This window comes from Xenopus laevis, chromosome 1S (genome assembly GCF_017654675.1).
Source record: "Xenopus laevis strain J_2021 chromosome 1S, Xenopus_laevis_v10.1, whole genome shotgun sequence".
In the NCBI taxonomy this organism is placed as follows: Eukaryota; Metazoa; Chordata; class Amphibia; order Anura; family Pipidae; genus Xenopus; species Xenopus laevis.
Genome location: NC_054372.1, coordinates 158,261,331 through 158,281,564, shown reverse-complemented (window position 1 = coordinate 158,281,564; position 20,234 = coordinate 158,261,331). Strand labels below are relative to the sequence as shown.

Sequence of the window (20,234 nt, the reverse complement as noted above, 5' to 3'; positions counted from 1 at the left end):
TGGATTGTGCCTGACACACATGTTTTGTGAACACAGTAATTCTTCAGAACTACTAGTGAATACAATTAATCTGCCATTTGAACGGTAATTCTGAAAGTGACCTAAAGCTTCTGATGCACTTAGAATGAAGTATTTAAAAGGGAGTTAGCTAAACCTTTTGCATAAGTAGCACAATTTTGTGAATTTTACTGGAATGTTAGCACTTAATACAATTGACATTAATGCTGCAGTATATATTTATGGTCACTTTACTGTGATAAAAAAATGTCTGCAATCTGTGAAGTATCAGATTTCTATAATTGGAAATGCATTGGAAAAATTGTGCATTGAGTTAAAGCAATGGGGCAAAATGTTAAAAGTATAATACATAATATACATTTTTTTCAACCACATTTTAAGTATACATACTGCAAATACTATAAATAATGAACCATTCGTTTTAGCCAATAAACATCAATTTATTTTTAATCTAAGGAGTTCTAAACTAGATCAAATACATGAGAGAAATTACAGGGAAAGTAGCAGGGCTGGAGCAAGGGGTAGAACAAGGGGAAGGCACAGCTTGAGGCTAGGGTGCAGTAGCTGGGGAACACAGTTAGAGATGTGGGAGAAGGAACAGCAGCAGCGGAGGCAACAGCAACAGAGGAGGAGTCGGCAGGGAGAGGGTTGTGGATGGACTGCAGTGGTGCTGGGCCAAGTGGTATTGCCTTTGGGTGCTAAAACTACTTGCCCACTCTCTGGGGAGTAAGAACAATATGTGGATGGAGCACATATTTTTCAGAAATTCGGAAATTAAAATATAAAACTTGCAAATTCTGTTTTTTCTTTAGTAAAAAAAAAACTAAAGCAGGTTAATAAAGTAGTAGAAATGATAGGAAGAAGCAAGAAAATATTAATGGACACAAGTTTCACCTCTTCGCCTACATATATAAATGACATCTGTTACTTTATTAACAATATTGTTCATTCAATCACAGTCAAAACTGTGCGGTTCTCTGTGATATATGTCATTTTTGATATTCACTCATCTCTATGGGGCCCATTTACTGACAATTGCTATTTAATCACGAAACGCAAAAAACATGTGGTTTTCCTATTTTTTTTAAAAAGCTCTAAAATTTGAAATGTATTAAATGAAAAAACCATGAAAACCATTAATACCAAACTTTTCCAAGTAAATGTTGCCAAGGTGCTATTGAAGACTTCAGTGGGAGTTGCGCTGATGTTATTGGACTGTTTTAAAGGAGAGCTGCCTTTATACATTACATATTTGGCTAACTAACTATATTAGAAACATATTTTTTATTTTGCACAGCCTATTTACCCAGTTTTTATTTTTACCCTGTTTAAAAAAATTTAGAATTCCAGCCTCACTGAAAATAAATGGGACAATAAGGGGGTTATTTTCCAAAACTTCAAATGAAAAAATCACGAAAAATTTGATTTTTTTTTTGATTTTTTTTTTATAAAATCAGACGTTTTAAAAAATCACGATTTTTCGGAATTTATTAAACCCCAGGAATGGGAAAAGTCAGAATCTGAAAATCCGGCATATAAGTCAATGGAAGAAGTCCCAATGATTTTTTGATGTTTTTGGCAATGCCCCGAAGTATTTATACTATATATATATATATATATATATATATATATATATATATATATATATATATATATATATATATATATATATATATATATATATATATATATATATATATATATGTATATATGAAACAGAAATAACATACAAAGCTTTATAACTGAATTTAAACATATTTTTCTGCTGACAGAAATCAAATCCATAGATATCAGTATGACTTACAATATCAAAAGATGAAAACTTGACAGTTAGTTTAAATGGTTTTTAAATAAAATATGCAATATTTGACAAAGGGAAAGATATTTACAGAGATTCTTTACACAGTGGCACGGAATTTCGAAGCATTTTGAACTCTTTACTAACAAATCTGTCTATTCACTTGGAATATTTTTGTCAAATCGATTATATGTAAACCTGCAGTTATCTTTGGGTTATTACTGTCTAGGCTACGCTAGATATAAGGCTTTGTGCTTTCTGAAGTGGTGGATTATTGCAATTAATGGAGAAATATTGACAACAAAAATTATACATTTTTTTGCTGTCAAAAATGCTTCATGAATATATTTGGCAAAAAGCAATATAAAATATCATAAATAGGCGATTGCGGACAACGGCTGACAGATTTATAAAATATTTACGGTAAACAGAGGATTTTGTATTTATGAATATATATAATACTGTAAACAAACATTTCATAAGCCAGGAGGAAAATTCTAGGGCTGGCTTCTATATTTTGAGACAAACTGGCTTCTACTTCTTTGACATATGAATTAGAATACAGGTATGGGATCCGTTACCCGGAAACCCGTTATCCAGAAAGTTCTGAATTACGGTATGGCTGTCTTCCATAGACTCTATTATAATCAAATAATCCACATTTTTAAAAATGATTTCCTTTTTCTCTATAATAGTAAAACAGTAGCTTGTACTTGATCCAAACTAAGATATAACTCATGCTTATTGGAATCAAAACCAGCCTATTGGGTTTATTTAATGTTTACATGATTTTCTAGTAGTCTTAAGGTGTAAAGATCCAAATTAAGGAAAGACCCATTATCTGGAAAGCCCCAGGTCCCGAGCATTCTGGATAATAGGTCCCATACCTGTAGAAGGATTGTTTTTAAATGCACCTTGATTTTGCTTTTTCGTAATAGAAGTTTGGTTCCATCACAGAAAACAGTTTTTACTAATAGTTAAACCCTCTTTAACTTGCAATTCATTCATAATGCAATGCTTGTACAATTTTGAGGTATTGACAACTGAGTTGGGTTTTATCATTGAACAAATCGGCTTTTGACTGCCAAGAGCAGTTTTACACATTCTGATAAACTGGAACATTGATCTAAGAAATGTGTCCATCATTGAATATTGCCGTAAATAGTAATTAGCAACTGTGAAAAAAATTTCAACTTAGAATTTCTAATTTCCAAGTTTCAATTTTAATAAACCAGTCCCTGTCTTCACGAACTGAACATGTTTCCTATCATATTTAAACTGATGCATTTATAGTATGATTGCTTAAAACTGTTTTCTAATATAATGAATATTCTGCAAGGTTCATTGTTATTGCAATTATATATAGTAAGAATGAGCCTCGCAGGAGAAAGCATTTCTGGAAATATGAAAGACCCAGGGTAATGTAATGAACTCCATTAAATGTGATTTGATTGTGTCTTGTTATAGTGATTGAACATTATGTGGCAATTGTGCAAATGAAAAACAAAGACAAAGTGCCAAACTAAAATGTGATTGCAATTTTATATCCATATGGAACATTGGGATTTATTATACTGTATCTGACATTGCAGATATCCTTGCATCAGGCACACAATTTTACCCTGATTTAAAAAAGAAAAAGAACCCCTCTTCCACCAGCTAAAAATCCCACAGTGTTAATCCAAAATGACACAGCATAAAGTACTACCCTTAGTTTAAATGATTACACTCCAAGTTTTTACCTTATTACTGGAGTTTGCCCGATTTTATATTAAAGTGCTAGTGCAATTAATAAATAAATAGATAAATAACCAAGTGAGACAAGATTGATGGTACCTTAAAAAACTATAAACAGTAAAGTGCTGATATAATAGTTTAATAACCAATAGATTAAAATGTTAACTCAATTGTTGATTTTAAAGTGCAGTGCTATTAATTAAATAATTCATGAATTTCCAAGGAATTAATTAATTTCTTTATACTAAAAATCTGTTATTAAAGTGCAGTGCTAACCATTAAATACCCATATATTGGTAATTCATTGAATAATAAGCAGCATTGTGACCAAATTAATATTTGAGGATAAATTCATTCAAATGGACTCAAAATCTAAATAGTAGGAAATGGGAAAAAAGAGGAGGTGGTGTTGTCTCCAAAACTTCTACCTGTATTGTTACTAACCTGGAACACCACAAAGAGGGAGAAAGGCAGGGTAACCAAGACTGTGGTCTCAATTGTAACTTGGCCAAACTTTAACTTGTAGTAGAGCTATCTTAGTCTCAAAAACCAAAAATCATTGGTCCCTTGTGAATCCCAGTGCGGGACCGCATTAGAAGAGAGAAGAGGAAGATTGAACAAAATACCACTTCGAACTAGAGCCCACCCTGCCCGACCAATTCCATTTTTCGATCAAAGGCTTTTAAGCTAAAATATGTTTAAAAAAACAGTTTCCACAGCAGTTCCGCCAACGCACGTTTCGCTAAATGGCTTTCTCCCTCTAATTTTACCTTCTGCTTCCTCTATAGTTACGCCACTGTATTCAAACATGTGGATATTTACTCAGTACATCTTTAATCATTTAGAAAATTGCACTTTATGTACACTGTACAGGTATGTGGTTTAGCTGGATTTCTGTGAGGTGACTTTATGGGGCTGATTTATCAATGTTCAAATTGTGAAAAAAAAAAAGAACTGATGCAGTGAAATCACATTCTACCCTACATTGTGAAAAATTTCAAATTGATCTCAAAAACACGTAGGGGCCGATTCACTAAATTCGAGTGAAGGGTTCGAAGTAAAAAAACTTCGAATTTCGAAGTATTTTTTGGGCTACTTCGACCATCGAATGGGCTACTTCGACCTTCGACTACGACTACGACTTCGAATCGAAGGATTTGAAGTAAAAATCGTTCGACTATTCGACCATTCGATAGTCGAAGTACTGTCTCTTTAAAAAAAACTTCAACCCCCTAGTTCGCCATCTAAAAGCTACCGAAGTCAATGTTAGCCTATGGGGAAAGTCCCCATAGGCTTACCTAACTTTTTTTGATCGAAGGATATTCCTTAGATCGTTGGATTTAAATCCTTCGAATCGTTCGATTCGAAGGATTTAATCGTTCAATCGAAGGAATAATCCTTCGATCGTACGATCGCAGTATTTGCGCTAAATCCTTCGACTTCGATATTCGAAGTCGAAGGATTTCAATTCCTAGTCGAATATCGAGGGTTAATTAACCCTCGATATTCGACCCTTAGTGAATCAGCCCCGTAAAATCACAACTTTTTGGTGCTTAATAAATCATGAATATTTGAGTTTCTGAAACTCAAATTACAATTTGCAATTTTTCCTGCAAAAAAAATCACATTCTAATTTTGACACAAAAAATGTGACTTTGAACGTTTATGTACTTCCTTTTTGCAGTTATTTAGCTACACCGTTATCCACTTTTTTTTTTTAATTTTTAAAAACAGGTATGGAATCCGTTTACCTGGATCTAGTGATGGGCAAATAAATTTGCGTAGCGCAAATTCACGAATCTTGAAATTTGCCAGCTTTAAAAATTTTTGGATGCGCGTCCAAAGGTGACTTTTCAGATGCGTGTCCAAAATTGACGCGGCTGTCAATTTTCGACTGTCACTAATTTTTCACGAAGCAAAATGGGAGAAATTTGTTCATCAATACTTGAAATCCATTATCCAGAAAGTTCCAAATTACAGAAAGGCCATCTCCCATAGACTCCATCTCATCCAAATAATCCAAATTTATAGAGATGATTTCCTTTTTCTCTGTAATAATAAAACAGTACCCTGTCCTTGATCCAAACTTAGATATGATTAATCTTTATTGGAAGAAGAACCAGCTGAATTGGGTTTATTTAATGTTTACATGATTTTCTAGTAGACTTAAGGCACGAAGATCCAAATTATAGAAAGATCTATTATCCAGAAAGCCCCAGGTCCCGAGCATTCTCCATAATAGGTCCCATACCTGTACAAATGTTATGGAGTGTGGATCACAGAATTATGAGTACTGGTTTACTTTTCTGTCACTTCCTTTCTTGTACTTTAATAAATACGTTGATTTTAATTATACTCTAATAAAATGTAATTTTTCTATTTTAGCTGATTAATGCATGTTAAAGAGATTCACTAATTCTGGTATGTACAAACATGGGAAATGTTTAAGTTCTTTAAAAAATTAAAATATGTATATTCCTTACTTTAACTGGTAGGCATGGGTTACAGATGGAGCACATTTGCATAACAACAATAATGTTTAATTATATTACAGGAACCTTCTGTTTGTTATAACTGAATTATTATTACTAGAATTAACATTGTGGAGTGCTCCATATTTGAAACAGGAAAAATAAATATTTTGTTCAATACCTTTATCAGAATACTCTTGTTAATAAAAAGCAATTGCCTTTATTTTCCCTTTGTATGCAGCTTTATTGTCAGACTCCTTCAATGAAAGAGGACAATTGTTTTGAGATCTGATGAAGTTTAAAGTATACTCCGTACTGCTAATTCATTTTTAAAACATATTAGTCACCTGATCTCAAGGCAGGCTGCAAGTTTTGATTTGTGGTATGAAGTAAAATATATCAGTACTGAAAACAAAGCTGCCTAGAGAAATATATCTTTGCTTTATAAAAAGGAAAACAAACTTGAATGACTATGAGAGCATCTAAAAAGATATTTACAGTCCAATGTATATTTCATATTCCGTTGTCTCCACGACTATATCATTTGCCGTTTAAAGGCCTATTGATCTACAGTTTTTGAGGCTGGATGCATTCTGTTTATAATGCCGGGAAGGACACGGGGTTGATAGGATATATGAGGATTTGTTTTTCTCTTTAAACAAGTTTAACATTTTTACCTGCTAGGTTTTGTTGTGTGGTTTTACAAAAGGTCTTTATTTTTGTTGATTTTTATGTGGTTACTGCTGGTTACCACCTATATTCATTAAGGATTGTGTTTTGTTCTTATATACCAGCCATACTCTTTACTCAAGTAATAATGAAATGTAATCCATAACAAGTAATTATGAAATCGAATCCATAGATTCTGGCTACAGAAGGTCAAGGTTTCCTTAAATAGTTAAGTTTAAAAAAAAAACTAAGCACTTCTCAAGGTATAATTTAATATTTCAGAAAAAGTAAAAATATCTAGCGATAAAATTGATGAAATGTTAAGGAATATAAAAGGATTAAATACACAACAATTACAGCCTCGATATATTTAATGGAATTCTGTCCAGCTACCACAGGCCTTAGAAGACAATGGATGAAATTATTTACAGCATTTATACAGTAAAAGGTTAAAATCCTTAGTGCACACTGTTTGGGATAATTGGACAGCACAGCATATTGTGTCGATATCATATGAAGGCAAATTAACTCTTGAGTAGATTTGCCATGAGCAGGATATATTTTCATGTCAATTGTGCTTCAGGCAAATGTGAATATCTCTTGAACTGTCACAGTATCTAGAATTCTTTAAAATAGGAATAACAATGATCTGCAGAGTGTGTAGAAGCAGGTTGTGTAGGTAAATGTGCTGCTTTTATACTGTAAATGTGAATGTTTTAAATGAACTGATTTTTAACATGTACAACCTCTACTAAGAATTACAACAATGACTACTGCTTTTAAGTCATTCCCTTGCTTTTGTTTCAATTGATATGCTATATTTCCATCAATGGGGCAAATTTAGTAAAGGGGGAATTTTCGCCAGCAAAGGCTCCACCACACCTTGCGCCACCTTGCCTGGAGTAATTTCATTACCACTATGCCAATTCACTAAAACGTGAAGTTGCATCTCTGTAGCCGAACACTGGTGAAGTTTCTGTAGCATTCATTTGTCAGTGCAAGCATTTCATAGCGAACTTTCGCTAAAATTAATTTCTGCCTAGCGAAATTTCCTTAGTACACTCAGGGGCCGATTCACAAAGGGTCGAATATCGAGGGTTAATTAACCCTCGCTATTCGACTGGGAATTAAAATCCTTTGACTTTGAATATCGAAGTCGAAGGATTTTAGCGCAAATAGTGCGATCGAACGATCAAAGGATTATTCCTTCGATCGAGCGATAAAATCCTTCCAATCGAACGTTTCGAAGGATTTTGGTCCAACGATGTCCTTCGATCAAAAAAACTTATGAAAGCCTATGGGGACCTTCCCCATAGGCTAACATTGAGTTCGGTAGCTTTTAGATGTGAACTAGGGGGTCGAAGTTTTTTATTAAAGAGACAGTACTTCGACTATCGAATGGTCGAATAGTCGAACGATTTTTAGTTTGAATCCTTCGATTCGAAGTCGTAGTCGAAGGTCGAAGTAGCCCATTCGATGGTCGAAGTAGCCCAAAAAACACTTCAAAATTCGAAGTTTTTTTTACTTCGAATCCTTCACTCGAAGTTAGTGAATCGTAGTGGCCAATTATAAATGTCCAAGGAAGCAAAATAAAGACAAAATAAATCCTAGACATGAGCCCACCCTAAAAAAAATGTGGCATGCCCCTCAAATGGTTAAAAACATGTTAACACAAAAATCTTTAATAGTTAGAAATGTTGAAAACTATCCTACTTTAAAATAGGAAAAAAACACCAGTGTTTTTTTAGAACTTTTATGACTTTTCTGCATACAGGATGTGATGTCACTGACATAAGATTGAGGAGTCTGCAGCTACATCATATCAATTCGCCAGGTCTAAGCTGCTGAATGAAACTCTGGTGAAAGAGGTAATGTTCTATAAAATTAACACTTTAGTGAATTTACGGAGTAATGATCTTTCGTCTGAGCGAAAATTCGCCCCGGAAATAGGTTGCAAAACTTCACTAGCTAATTGTCCTCTACGCCTTTTAGTAAATTGTTGATGTCCCTGATGGGATTTCTGGTGAATTTTTGCTAGCCAAGGCCACTTTGCCCTTTAGTAAATCTGCCCCAATTCTTGTTCTCCTTACAGGAAAGGTTCATGTTTACAGACATGGCAACACCCCCCCCCCATTTGTTGGAAATCTCCTGGGTTTAAGCCCATCTCTGCAGTAACAAATCCATCTTCTGAATTCACAATGGGAGTGTTCTGATATTGTCCAAAGTAGTGGAGCAGGGAGGAACAATGGAGGGGCAAAATTAGTGCAGGGCACGGAAGGAACAGTGTCAGAGGCTTGATAAATAATATTATTATTATTTATATTCTTATTTTTGATTGTTTATTTTGGTTTTCAGGCTCTCTATTTTTTCCTCTTTATTTCCAAACTGTCCCCTGTTTGTTAGGGTAATTTCTAACCTAGGCATCTGCAGGAAGAAAAATTAAGTAATACAGGAACCATAAACCCTTAAGGCAACCTGTTTAAAGGACAAAGAAAGTCACACAAAGTCAAACAAAGAGACACTTTTGTGTTGTGACTTACAGCGCTGCATTGATCCTGTGTCCCTGGTGCCACAACTCTTCCATGCTTCTGTGACGCACTCCTTTCGCTATTTGCATGTGGATAATTGCTGACCCAGTAATCCTGTCCCCCAGCAAATAGAAATCAAAGAATCATATCTCTATGCTGATGTTTGATTCTCTCTACAGAGAGCTGCGGGCAGCATAGGAGTGAAATCGGCTTGGGGCAAAGTCCCCCAGCCACAATGTCTTCTCTCCCCCCTCGTGCGTACCTTTATCCGTCGCTTTAGGGATGCGACCGGGTTCAGGGAGGGAGGTGAGGAAAAGAAGTCCAGGGAGTGGGTATGGGCTGGCTGGGCCCAAAAGAGCCGGGTCCAGTAGGTGTTTTCCACATGCCCCGTCGGACCAGTCCAACCCTGCATTCACATTAGCAATTTGAGGGACAAAGGAAGAAGCGGTTAATGTAGTAAGATGACAGCTGCATTTACAGATATGGCTGCAACTTGGGAACTGATTTGGAAACTAATTTATACATCATAATGGCAAGATCAAAACCTAGGGATCATATAGAACTACCTGAGAACTACTATAGGGGAAATGATTAATTGTTACATCTTATTCTCCTTCTACTGAAAGTGATTTAAACCATGACTGTATTGTTAGATCCATCTATGGCAGTTTGACTGATACTTCTAATATACTGTAGATTTTTAGTTTTTAGTTGTATCTTGGTGTGTATGTTTAGGTGATAATGTTCCCAGTGGTACTTTATAAATCACATTATGGAAAATGAACTTAGTACTTAGAGAGGCTTTGGTATGATTCATGTGTTAAGTACTTGTAAAATAAATAGTTCCTAGAGCAATGGTTCTCAAACTGTGGGGCTCCCAGGTCAAGACAGATATAAGTAGAATAACTATGTGCTCTTCTAAATACTCCTGAAAGCCCATCTTAAATGTCAAAAAGGGTATGCTTTTCATTTCTTTACTTTGCTACATTTTCTTGTAAGGCACAGTTTCTGTTCCAGCAATGTTTTCATATGCTTATTAAACCTAAGGGGTGCTCTGGCCAAATGTTGACCCTCAATAGGGGGCTTACACTAAATAAGTATGATAACCACTGCCTTAGAGTCATTCAAGAATATATGAAGCCAAGTCTTGAAACTACATACCTAAATAAATTATTTATGTAGAGGAAAGGTTTGTCAACTTTAAGCACATTTTAAAATATGTGATATGCACAATTCATATTTGTTTAATATCGGTGTAATGAACAATATTGCATTGCGAAATATAGATTTGTGTTCTCTTTTTTGTGTTTTTTTCTTTTTACTAAATATTTTAATTATATTTCCCAATTGAGGGTACGGGCAAAAGGCTGTAATTATATTCTGTCTACAATAGAAAAGTAGATTAGAATGTATATTCAATATTATAATATGAGAAATATTGGGCTTATTAGTGGTTTTGTTATTTTCTAGGTATTATTATACATTATGTTTGCTTCTCTGAGGTTTGCATCATTGGTTCCTTTACATTTCTGGTATTTTTTCATCTTAAAATGGTTTTCATAATTCTTTCTCTACATGTACAATATAGAAACAACTTAGGAAGCATTTGTATTAAACACATCAAAGGCATGCTGTAAGCATACCATTAGGAAGAAATGACATGAAGCTAATTGAGACATAATATATTTAATCCAAGAATCTGAGAAGAATGGGTTACAAGTAAGGTTTTATAGCATGGACTGGTACAAAGAGGATTACGTTTTAGCATAATAGTTGAAATTTTCAATTAACAAGTAATCTTTTGTAGATTAACATGCAATAATCATAAAATCATAATGGTATGAAGAATTCACATATGCACATGTACTTATTTTGCCTAAAGATAACAAAGAATTAGAGATTTTAACCATCAGTGAATTAGGGGCAGAGACATGAAAATTACATTTCTGCGTTTCTAGGGTCAAATATGCATCCAGAACTGCTAGCTTAATATGATATATACATCCATAAAATTCAAACTAGAAGACAGTGTAGGTCCTATTAGAGCTTATGAATGGAGGATATTGGAATGGAGAGCAACCAAAGATAAGGATCAGAGAGGGTAGAATGAGGCAGGTTAAAACTTGCTAACATACATTAATAGTATTCAATCACAAGAAAACATGTTTTATTCAAAACACATCAGTAAATAGTGCAGATCCAAGAGAATTCTGCTCTGAAATCCATTTTTAAAAGAGCAAACAGATTTTCATTTGAAAGGGGGCTTGACATGTTGTTAAGTTCCCAGCTGCTCTCAGTCATGTGACTTGTGCTTTGATAAACTTCAGTCGCTCTTTACTGCTGTACTGAGTGATATCATCCCCTCCCTTTCCCCCTAGCAGCCTATCAACAGAACAATGGGAAGGTAATAGGATAACAGCCCCTGATAGCTGTATTGCTAGGTGTAGATATGAGATTTCAGTGGTAAAATTCCAAGTTCCACTGTGACTCCTCCAGTTAGATTGAGTAGGGAAAACTGAAAGCGTTTCTATTTTGAAGTGCTAGCTCTTTCTAACAGCACAGGATCTTTCTAACAGCACAATGGCCAGAGATGGCTGCCTACATACTAATATTACATCTTAAAATAAAATTGTTGGATTAGGAATAAGAATTGATATGGTTGAGTGAATTATTTGTAATGTAAACAGTGTAATTTAGAAATAAAAACAACACCATAAAAATCACAACAGAATTCCTTTAAATAAGTGAGAATGAAAGAGAAGGTATTCATATGTGTCATGCATCATTGTATAATGTTCATTACAGGTTTTGTGCTTTCTACATAGTTTGTCTTTCTATTTATTTTGCAGTATTTGTTTTATGTATGTGTGCTGTATAAAAGTGCTGTGCTAGCAGTTGCAGAAGAACACTCTTTTTGCAATATACTTCTTATATCTTAAAATGGTTCAGCCTAAATGCTCTTCCTCTCTCTATAATATTTATAACTGTGATCATGTCGTAATCAACAATTTGTGTAGCAGTTTATAGACTACATTAGTCTGGAAGTTCCTCAGGCAACATTAAAGAACAAACTGTATTATGCATGTCCTGAGCATCATATTTAATATTTAATGAGAATGAAAAGTGTACCATTGTTTAACAGCTTCAGAAAGAACACTCTTCATTATAGACTCAAAAATCATCTTAGCTTGCTTATACTGTACCATCTTTAAAAGAGTAATTAACCAAATGAAGCATTCCTAAGACAGTAGAAAGATATATTTTATAACTTGAAAAAGTATTCAACTAAAATGTAGAATTTTTCCCCTGCAGGTGGTTGACCAAATTGATACACTAACGTCAGACCTACAGCTGGAAGATGAGATGACAGACAGCTCAAAAACAGACACACTGAACAGTAGTTCAAGTAGCACAACAGCTTCCAGTTTAGATAAGATCAAGGTTTGTGCCAATACACCACTTATAAGTCCCCCTACCTATCCATCTGCTGTTCTTACAGTTCTACGAAAGCCCAACCCACCCCCACCACCACCACGGCTGACACCAGTGAAATTTGAAGATACGCTAAAGGTAGAGCCTTCATCAAACAAGGGGAGGAATAATGGAATTTTACTTCGCAATGGTGGATTTCCTGGAGGGCCAGTCAACATTCCCAATGGGGACCGATGTGCCATTCACAATTTTAAAGTGGAAAAAAATCCAGATACACTCATGACACATAGGACAGAAAAAGAACGGTGTGCACAGTCTTCAACTAGAGAACGCGTACGTTTTAGCGAAAATGTTCTTTACCATGGCTACTGTCCTGACTGTGATGTGCAATCGGATATAAAAAACAGAGATTTACATTTACATGGTGAGCTGGTTCATATAGCAGGAAAACGTCCACATCATTGTTCTACTTCTCCAACATCATCCCATGCTCCCTTTCCTATTGAAAATGGAGGACTAGGAATAAACAGCACTAGTAGCCATCATTTTCAAAAAACAGGAACTCAACCTCCACAGACTGCGCCAAAACCCCAAAAGACTATACTAAGGAAATCAACCACTACGACTGTGTGATATTTTTATTTTTTTACCTTCATTTTTTTATTTATGAGTGTGAAGAAAATTAGACAATGAGCACTTTAAAGCAATAAGTCCAAATGAAACCCGATATCCTTAAAAACTGTCAAAACAATCATTTGGTAAGTTGAATTATTTCAGTGATTTACTTGTCATAATTGTTCTGTCTTCTTAGCAGGGCTGTCATAACACGTAGGGGCACATTTACCTAGGGTCGAATATCGAGGGTTAATTAACCCTCGATATTCGACTGCCGAATTAAAATCCTTCGACTTTGAATATCGGAGTCGAAGGATTTAGCGCAATTCATTCGATCGAACGATTAAATCCTTCGAATCGAACGATTCGAAGGATTTTAATCCATCGATCGAAGGATTATCCTTCGATCAGAAAAACCTTAGAAAGCCTATGGGGACCTTCCCCATAGGCTAACATTGGCCTCAGTAGGTTTTAGGTGGCGAACTAGGGGGTCGAAGAAATTTTTAAAGAGACAGTACTTCGATTATCGAATGGTCGAATATTCGAACGATTTTTAGTTCGAATCGTTCGATTCGAAGGTCGTAGTCGAAGGTCGAAGTAGCCAATTCGATGGTCGAAGTAGCCAAAAAAACCATTTGAAAATCAAACTATTTTTCCTCTATTTTCCTCTATTCCTCCACTCGAGCTTGGTGAATGGGCCCCGTAATGTGATAGAGTTTGATTAAGTGAATGCATAAAAAAAAAATAGTAATAAAAAGGTTTTTTAACACATACATATTTTACATAAATGCACCATTAATGTATAAATTGCTTAAAACTCACTTGTTAGACAAAACGTGCATGGACAAAGAGTGCATGAGTGTATTGATTAAGTCCTTGTGTGACAGGCTAAAGCCAACGATCCAAGAGCCAACATTCAAATCAATCCAATTGGCCCTGCATGTGGGTGTCCAAGTCAGGCCCAGATCTGAGGTTGCCAAATGAGCGGATCTGGCAGAGTATGTTCAGCTTTTCACAAAATATTTTTGATAAACAGTCTGCAATCTTCTGAAACTTATGTAGAGTTAATAAAACACAAGATGTTTCTAATTTAAGGTCCATAAATTATGTCTTTTTCTGTGTTAAATAAATAATATATAAAGTATTTCTTAAAGAGCAAGCACCAAAATAATATAGTATTATTAGCCAATATTAATAATATTAATAATATTAATTGATTTACCCAAAATCCATGGCAGTTGAGAATATTACTATGCATGTTTCAATCTTTTTTGATTTCACGTCTTATTCTTCCTAGCAAGATGAATTTGAAATCTATCTTTGGCATTTTGCTGAACACACAAAAAAGGCACCTTGCTGTGATTGTCAATGTGTCAGTTAAGTTTTGATAGGATGGAGATGTTGAAAGCAAGATACAATCTGGTGTGAATCAGCCACCCTGAGTGTATATGTGTGTATATTAATATGCATAGAAATTTGCATTTAAATTGTATTGCATTCTGCAGATGGATAGATAGTAACAACAGAGTTAGTCAGTTGAAAAAAAATATATAAGTTCATGAAGTTCAAATACATTTTTATTATTTTGTGAAAAGTATGCAGTTGGGAAGTACATTTTCTTCAAATAGAGAGTTAAATTGTCCTTCACTCCATAATGTGGAGTCTTTAAAAATAAAACTAGTATGGGAGGGGGCAGTTATTAAATTCACATTAAGTGCGTAGTACACAACTTTAAAATGTGCTTATGCTTTATTCTGATTTAAAAGTACATCCTCTGAAAAATATCCTCAGGTTTTGCTGAGGATTTATAATGGAGGTGTTTCTCTTTGATGCAGCTTTTATGTTTGGAAACACCTTGACATTTTCACTGTTCAGCTATGAAAACGGTCTGCTTTTCCTGCAAATAACATAATTGCAGTTTTTCTTTTAAAATCTAAACCCAGCTTTAGAAACTCAGCAGCCTGCCATACTCTCCGTCTTTGCTCAGAAGTCAGGTTTTTTTATTTATTATTTGCACTGTTCTAGATTTGTGAAGCCTGCAACAATGGCATTAACTTGGAATGCAAGTCTGTAGTGTAATTAGGGATGCATCAAATCCAGGATTCGGCCTTTTTCAGCAGGATTAGGGGCAGGGAGGGAAAGCGCGTGACTTTTTGTCACAAAACAAGGAAGTAAAAATGTTTTCCCCTTCTCACCCCTAATTTGCATATGCAAATTAAGGTTCGGATTCGGTTCGGTATTCAGCCGAAACTTTCACAAAGGATTCGGTGCATCCGTAAGTGTAATATCTAAAATTTTAAGCTAAAACCAAAGCATTTACATTTAAAACCATCCATTGACTAATACAGGACCTCGAGAGCTTTTAGATGCCGGGGTTTCGGATTCTAAGTTTTTAGACCATCGGACTTTAATAAATCTCAAGTAGTTTCTTTTCTTTTGTTCCGAAAACGACAAATTATTCGACGTTTGGATATTCGGAGCTTGATAAATAACCTCCTAAGCCTCATTTACCACCACAAGGGTGGTGGGCTAAATGGACACAAACTACTGAGCATGTTGATAGTCTTCAGTAGAGGTATTTGCATCTTACACTGAGTGCCAGTCTCCTGTGGTGTAGAGTGCACAAGTGTTGCAATTGGTTTGACGCAGTGTGCTCAATGGCAGTAGCTGCAGTTGTAAAGAAGTTTTAGTTGAAAATGCTGCATTGTCGGAAATTCTGCATGGTGTGTTTGCAAATTGCACTACAATTGCAAACTGCACTGCAGTCATAAATGAGGCTAATGGTATATTTGTCCTTAGTATTTGTAAAATTACTTTGTAGACCTGAATTTTGTTGCTCATGACATTATTATTGTTGTTTTAGAAGCTCAGAGCAAATGAAACTTTGAAAATAAGGAAAATTCTTTAGGGTAGACTTTTTGGACCCAATAGCAAGAAAGCCAAGGATGCAGATGTAGGTACAGTATGTTGCTCTCTTGTGGGTTATACAAGGATGTACAGTTTATTTAGCCCATCTGTGTTCATAAAACTCCACTGTTTTTTTTTATCATGTTTACGCAGACTTATAAGTAAAAACAACTATTTTCTGAAGCACTTATTTTCTTCATAATTCATACACTTTTATAGTGTTCTTGCCACTCTATTCCAGCACACAGTAACAGTGTTAGGCAATTAAAATAACCATGGAAACAATCTATTTGGAGGCATCATTCACTTATAGTTTGTATTCAGAAGAACTATAGAAGTGACTAGTGGCTGAATCATAAGGGTGATCTTTTTCCGTCACAGCTTGCTTCCATTGTAGCAAATTTCTCTTGATTTTTACTTCTCTGTTGGTAAAGCATGTGGTGATACCTGCCAGAACCACAGATTTTCTTTAGTATCTGTTGTTTGTAGTGTACAATTATGTTGTGTTCTTTCTTATATGTGAAGGTGTCAGCGATTTAAATGCCAGAATTTCACAAATCAAACACATACTTTCTGACAGATGTTTCATGAAAAAGATTTAAATACTATTCACTATGGGGAAATTGTAATAACATTTGCAAAGAGAAAAACTTTACGATTAATAATTCACTAGTGAAGGGCGAATTTGTGCCGTATTCCCACGATTCGCCGCCGGCGAATAAATCTGCAAAACCGCCGTGAGAATTCGCCAGTGAAAGTTCACTGGCGTCAAAAAAAATGGACGCAAATTTTTTGCAGTTTCGCAGGAAATTCGCAAATTTTTCAGCAAAGCGAAACGCCCCAAATTCGCCCATCACTATAATTCACCTGTTGCAATGTAATAGTCTTCGTTAGGCTTTTATTGCTTTGCGAATCTTAATTGCGCATAGCAAACCTTAAACTCCTGCTCTGGCGTTTCGTTAAACATTATGCCGCAAAAAAGTTTTTGGGATCGAGAATTTTTATTACATCCACTGCAAACTTTCCCAAAAGCAATTTGGTCACAAACTTTGCGAGGAAGTCGGTAAGGTCTTTAATTGCATCAAAAATGGAGCAAACGTGGTCGCTAACATTTGCAAGTGTTTCTTGTGCTAGCAAAACATATTACATTCCTCCTTATATATTGTTGATAATTATAATCTAAGTTGATTCAATTGTGAAACGTTCCTTTGCACGGTGTTAACAAGCAAAACACATTTTTTCTTACCTTGAACAGTTTTTTATTTAAATATACATTTTGTGTCCTGAAACTATACAGAGACCTGTCTGCCAGTGGTAGAGATTGCACATTTCATAATTTCCACCAGTGCAATAAAAGTTCTAACCGAAAAAGGCATTATTATTGCACGTTGCACGTCTAAGCATGTTGAAGAATATTATGTTGCAAAACATGGAGGTTTTTTCCCCCCATTTACAACTTCTATTACAGTTTCCCATTTTAAACCTGTTGGGTGATTTACAAATCAACGCAAAGGCAATTGAGCTGCAGCTGTCGCATTTGGGAGCCATACTTGGGGTCATTTCTAAAGTTCGCGCAGTGCATGTTTTTCGCACATGGTTGTATTGCGAATGTTTTTTCCTGAACATCAATATATATTGCACTGTTCTGCCCGTCTTTCCGGTTTTTGCGAATTCGCAATGTGAATACATTTTCACAAATGGCGCACAAATGAGACGATTTGCACGAGTGCACCCAATGTGCGAGGTTTTTGTGCACTAAAATATCGTTGCGAAACCATTTTGCAAATATTTTATCCGCCACCAAGTTGTGGCGTAATTGAGTCGGAGTGTGCGCATAAAGATTCGCAATTTGCGAATTGTGACATATTTAAAAAGCATTAGACATTCGCATTGTGAAAAACAAAATTTGCAATTCTGTTTGCACCCTCTTATTCAGCTTTATAAATATAACCATGGGCAGGGCAAATATATTCACTTTGCGAACCAATCTGCCCTGAGCGAAGTTTATAAATGACCCCCACTGAGTTTTGGCATTTCTCTGCTTGCCACCAATATTTATTAATCCATTATTTAGCAATCAGAAATGTCTATCTCAACATAAGACTTCGCAAGTGATGCCATTGTATGTCAAATAACCTCTGGTGTAATTGATATGCTTCAACTAGATAAAATAAATATATATTTTCCCCATAAAAGATGGGATTTCTGGACAAAAATAATAAACATGGATAAACATAGCTGTCTTCTTTCATTATATAAATATGAGAAACCTATTTGATTAGAAAGTGACTACATCCAGACATCCGTGCCAAACTCTGCTCCTCAGCTACACAGTAATATACACTTTATGGCCAAAGATGTGTGGACATCTGCCAATTTAATATCTCATTACCAACCAAAGGGCATTATTGTGACGTTGGTTCTCTCTTTGCTGCTATAACAATCTCTCTCTTCTGTGAAAGCATTCTTCTGGGCTTTGTCAGGATTTGCTTCTCTTAAGCCATTTGCACACTGATGTTTTGGATCAGGCCTGGCTCACAGCTGGCATTCCAGTTTATCCTGCAGGTGTTTATTTGAGATGAGGTCAGAGTTCTGTGCAGGCGAGTCAGGTTCTCTAACGCCCATCTCGGTAAACACATGCTTTGTGCATAGGATTATTTTTGGGCTGAAACTGAAAAGAGCCTTCCCCAAACTGCTGCCACAAAGTAGGAGGCTCAAAATTGTCAGGAATATCATTGTATGTTGTAGCCTCAATGTTTGCTTTTAAATGAACCACTGCTAGCTGAAACAATGGAAACAACTCCGGACTATTATGCCTCTTCCAGCAAATTTAGTCATGGCAATTATGCATTCAGACATGTTACATTCTGATGGAATCTGTCAAAACCAGACTTTTCTGTTACCCAGATCCAGACTTTTTCTCTGAGATCAAGAAATGCCATTTATCATATTTTCACTACTGCAGAGTTCGAAAATTGGTGATCTTCACACCAGTCCGACTAATGCTTGACGTTATAGGTAGTGATGATAGATTACTTTCTCTTCCAAAGATAGTTCGGAACTCAGCAGTCTTTTTTTCAGAAGAGGCAATGTAATTTTAAATGTCATGAACTGATAGTTGTGGCCATATAGTCCATATTTCATATGTGTAATTCATTTGCAAAACCCACATTCTAAATGTAATTCTTAGTATTGTTGACAAGAACTCTCTGTATAGTATCTGAATCACTGATTTAATGAATAATAGACAGTTTTTTGCTTTTGACCACTCAATGGGGTATATTTATCAAAGAGTGAAGTTAGAGATCACCACAGGCATCTAGAGTGAAATTCCGCCACTCTCCATTCATTTCTATAGGATTTTGTAAGGCTTATTTATCAAAGGAAGAACTTTCACGTTCACCCTTTGATAAACACTCTTTTAAAAATCCCATAGAAATGAATGGAGAGTGGCAAAATTTCACTCTTTAACTTCACACGCAATTGTGTCTTTTTTTTCCATAAAATGGATTACCAACATGCAATTATATGTGTTTATCTTGGAAACAATTTATCTCTAGACAATAACTCTGTAATTTAAGCCCTAGTTCCCAACCATTGCTGATATGTCAAAAACGTTTGATTTATGCAACAACAGGAATTTAGTAGAAGTGACATACAGATGCTCTATTGCATCTTGAAGGCATAATAAACTACTTGTCCTATAGCAGTGATCCCCAACCAGTAGCTCGCGAGCAACACGTTGCTCTCCAACCCCTTGGATGTTGCTCCCAGTGGCATCAAAGCAGGTGCTTATTTTTGAATTCCAGGCTTGGAGGCAAGTTTTAGTTGCATGAAAACCAGTTGTACTGCAAAACAGAGCCTCAATGTTGGTTGACAATCCACATACGGGCTACTAAATGGCCAATCACAGCATTTATTTGGCACCCCAAGAACATTTTTCGTGCTAGTGTTGCTCCCAACTCCTTTTACTTCTGAATGTTGCTCACGGGTTCTAAAGGTTGGGGATCCCTGTCCTATAGAAAGCAATGCTAGCTGATTTTAGTTCACTACAACTGG

The 20,234-nt window shown here is 35.5% G+C and overlaps 1 protein-coding gene across 1 annotated transcript in view; it reads left to right on the top strand.

The window, feature by feature from the left end:
- Positions 1 to 20,234, top strand: part of prr16.S (proline rich 16 S homeolog) — a 161,767-nt gene that overhangs the window by 103,193 nt on the left and 38,340 nt on the right. Inside the window, exon 2 of the mRNA XM_018244296.2 lies at positions 12,534 to 13,411. Coding sequence (XP_018099785.1) covers positions 12,534 to 13,286 — 753 coding nt within the window. The 3' untranslated portion in view covers positions 13,287 to 13,411. The remainder of the gene's footprint in view (positions 1 to 12,533; positions 13,412 to 20,234) is intronic.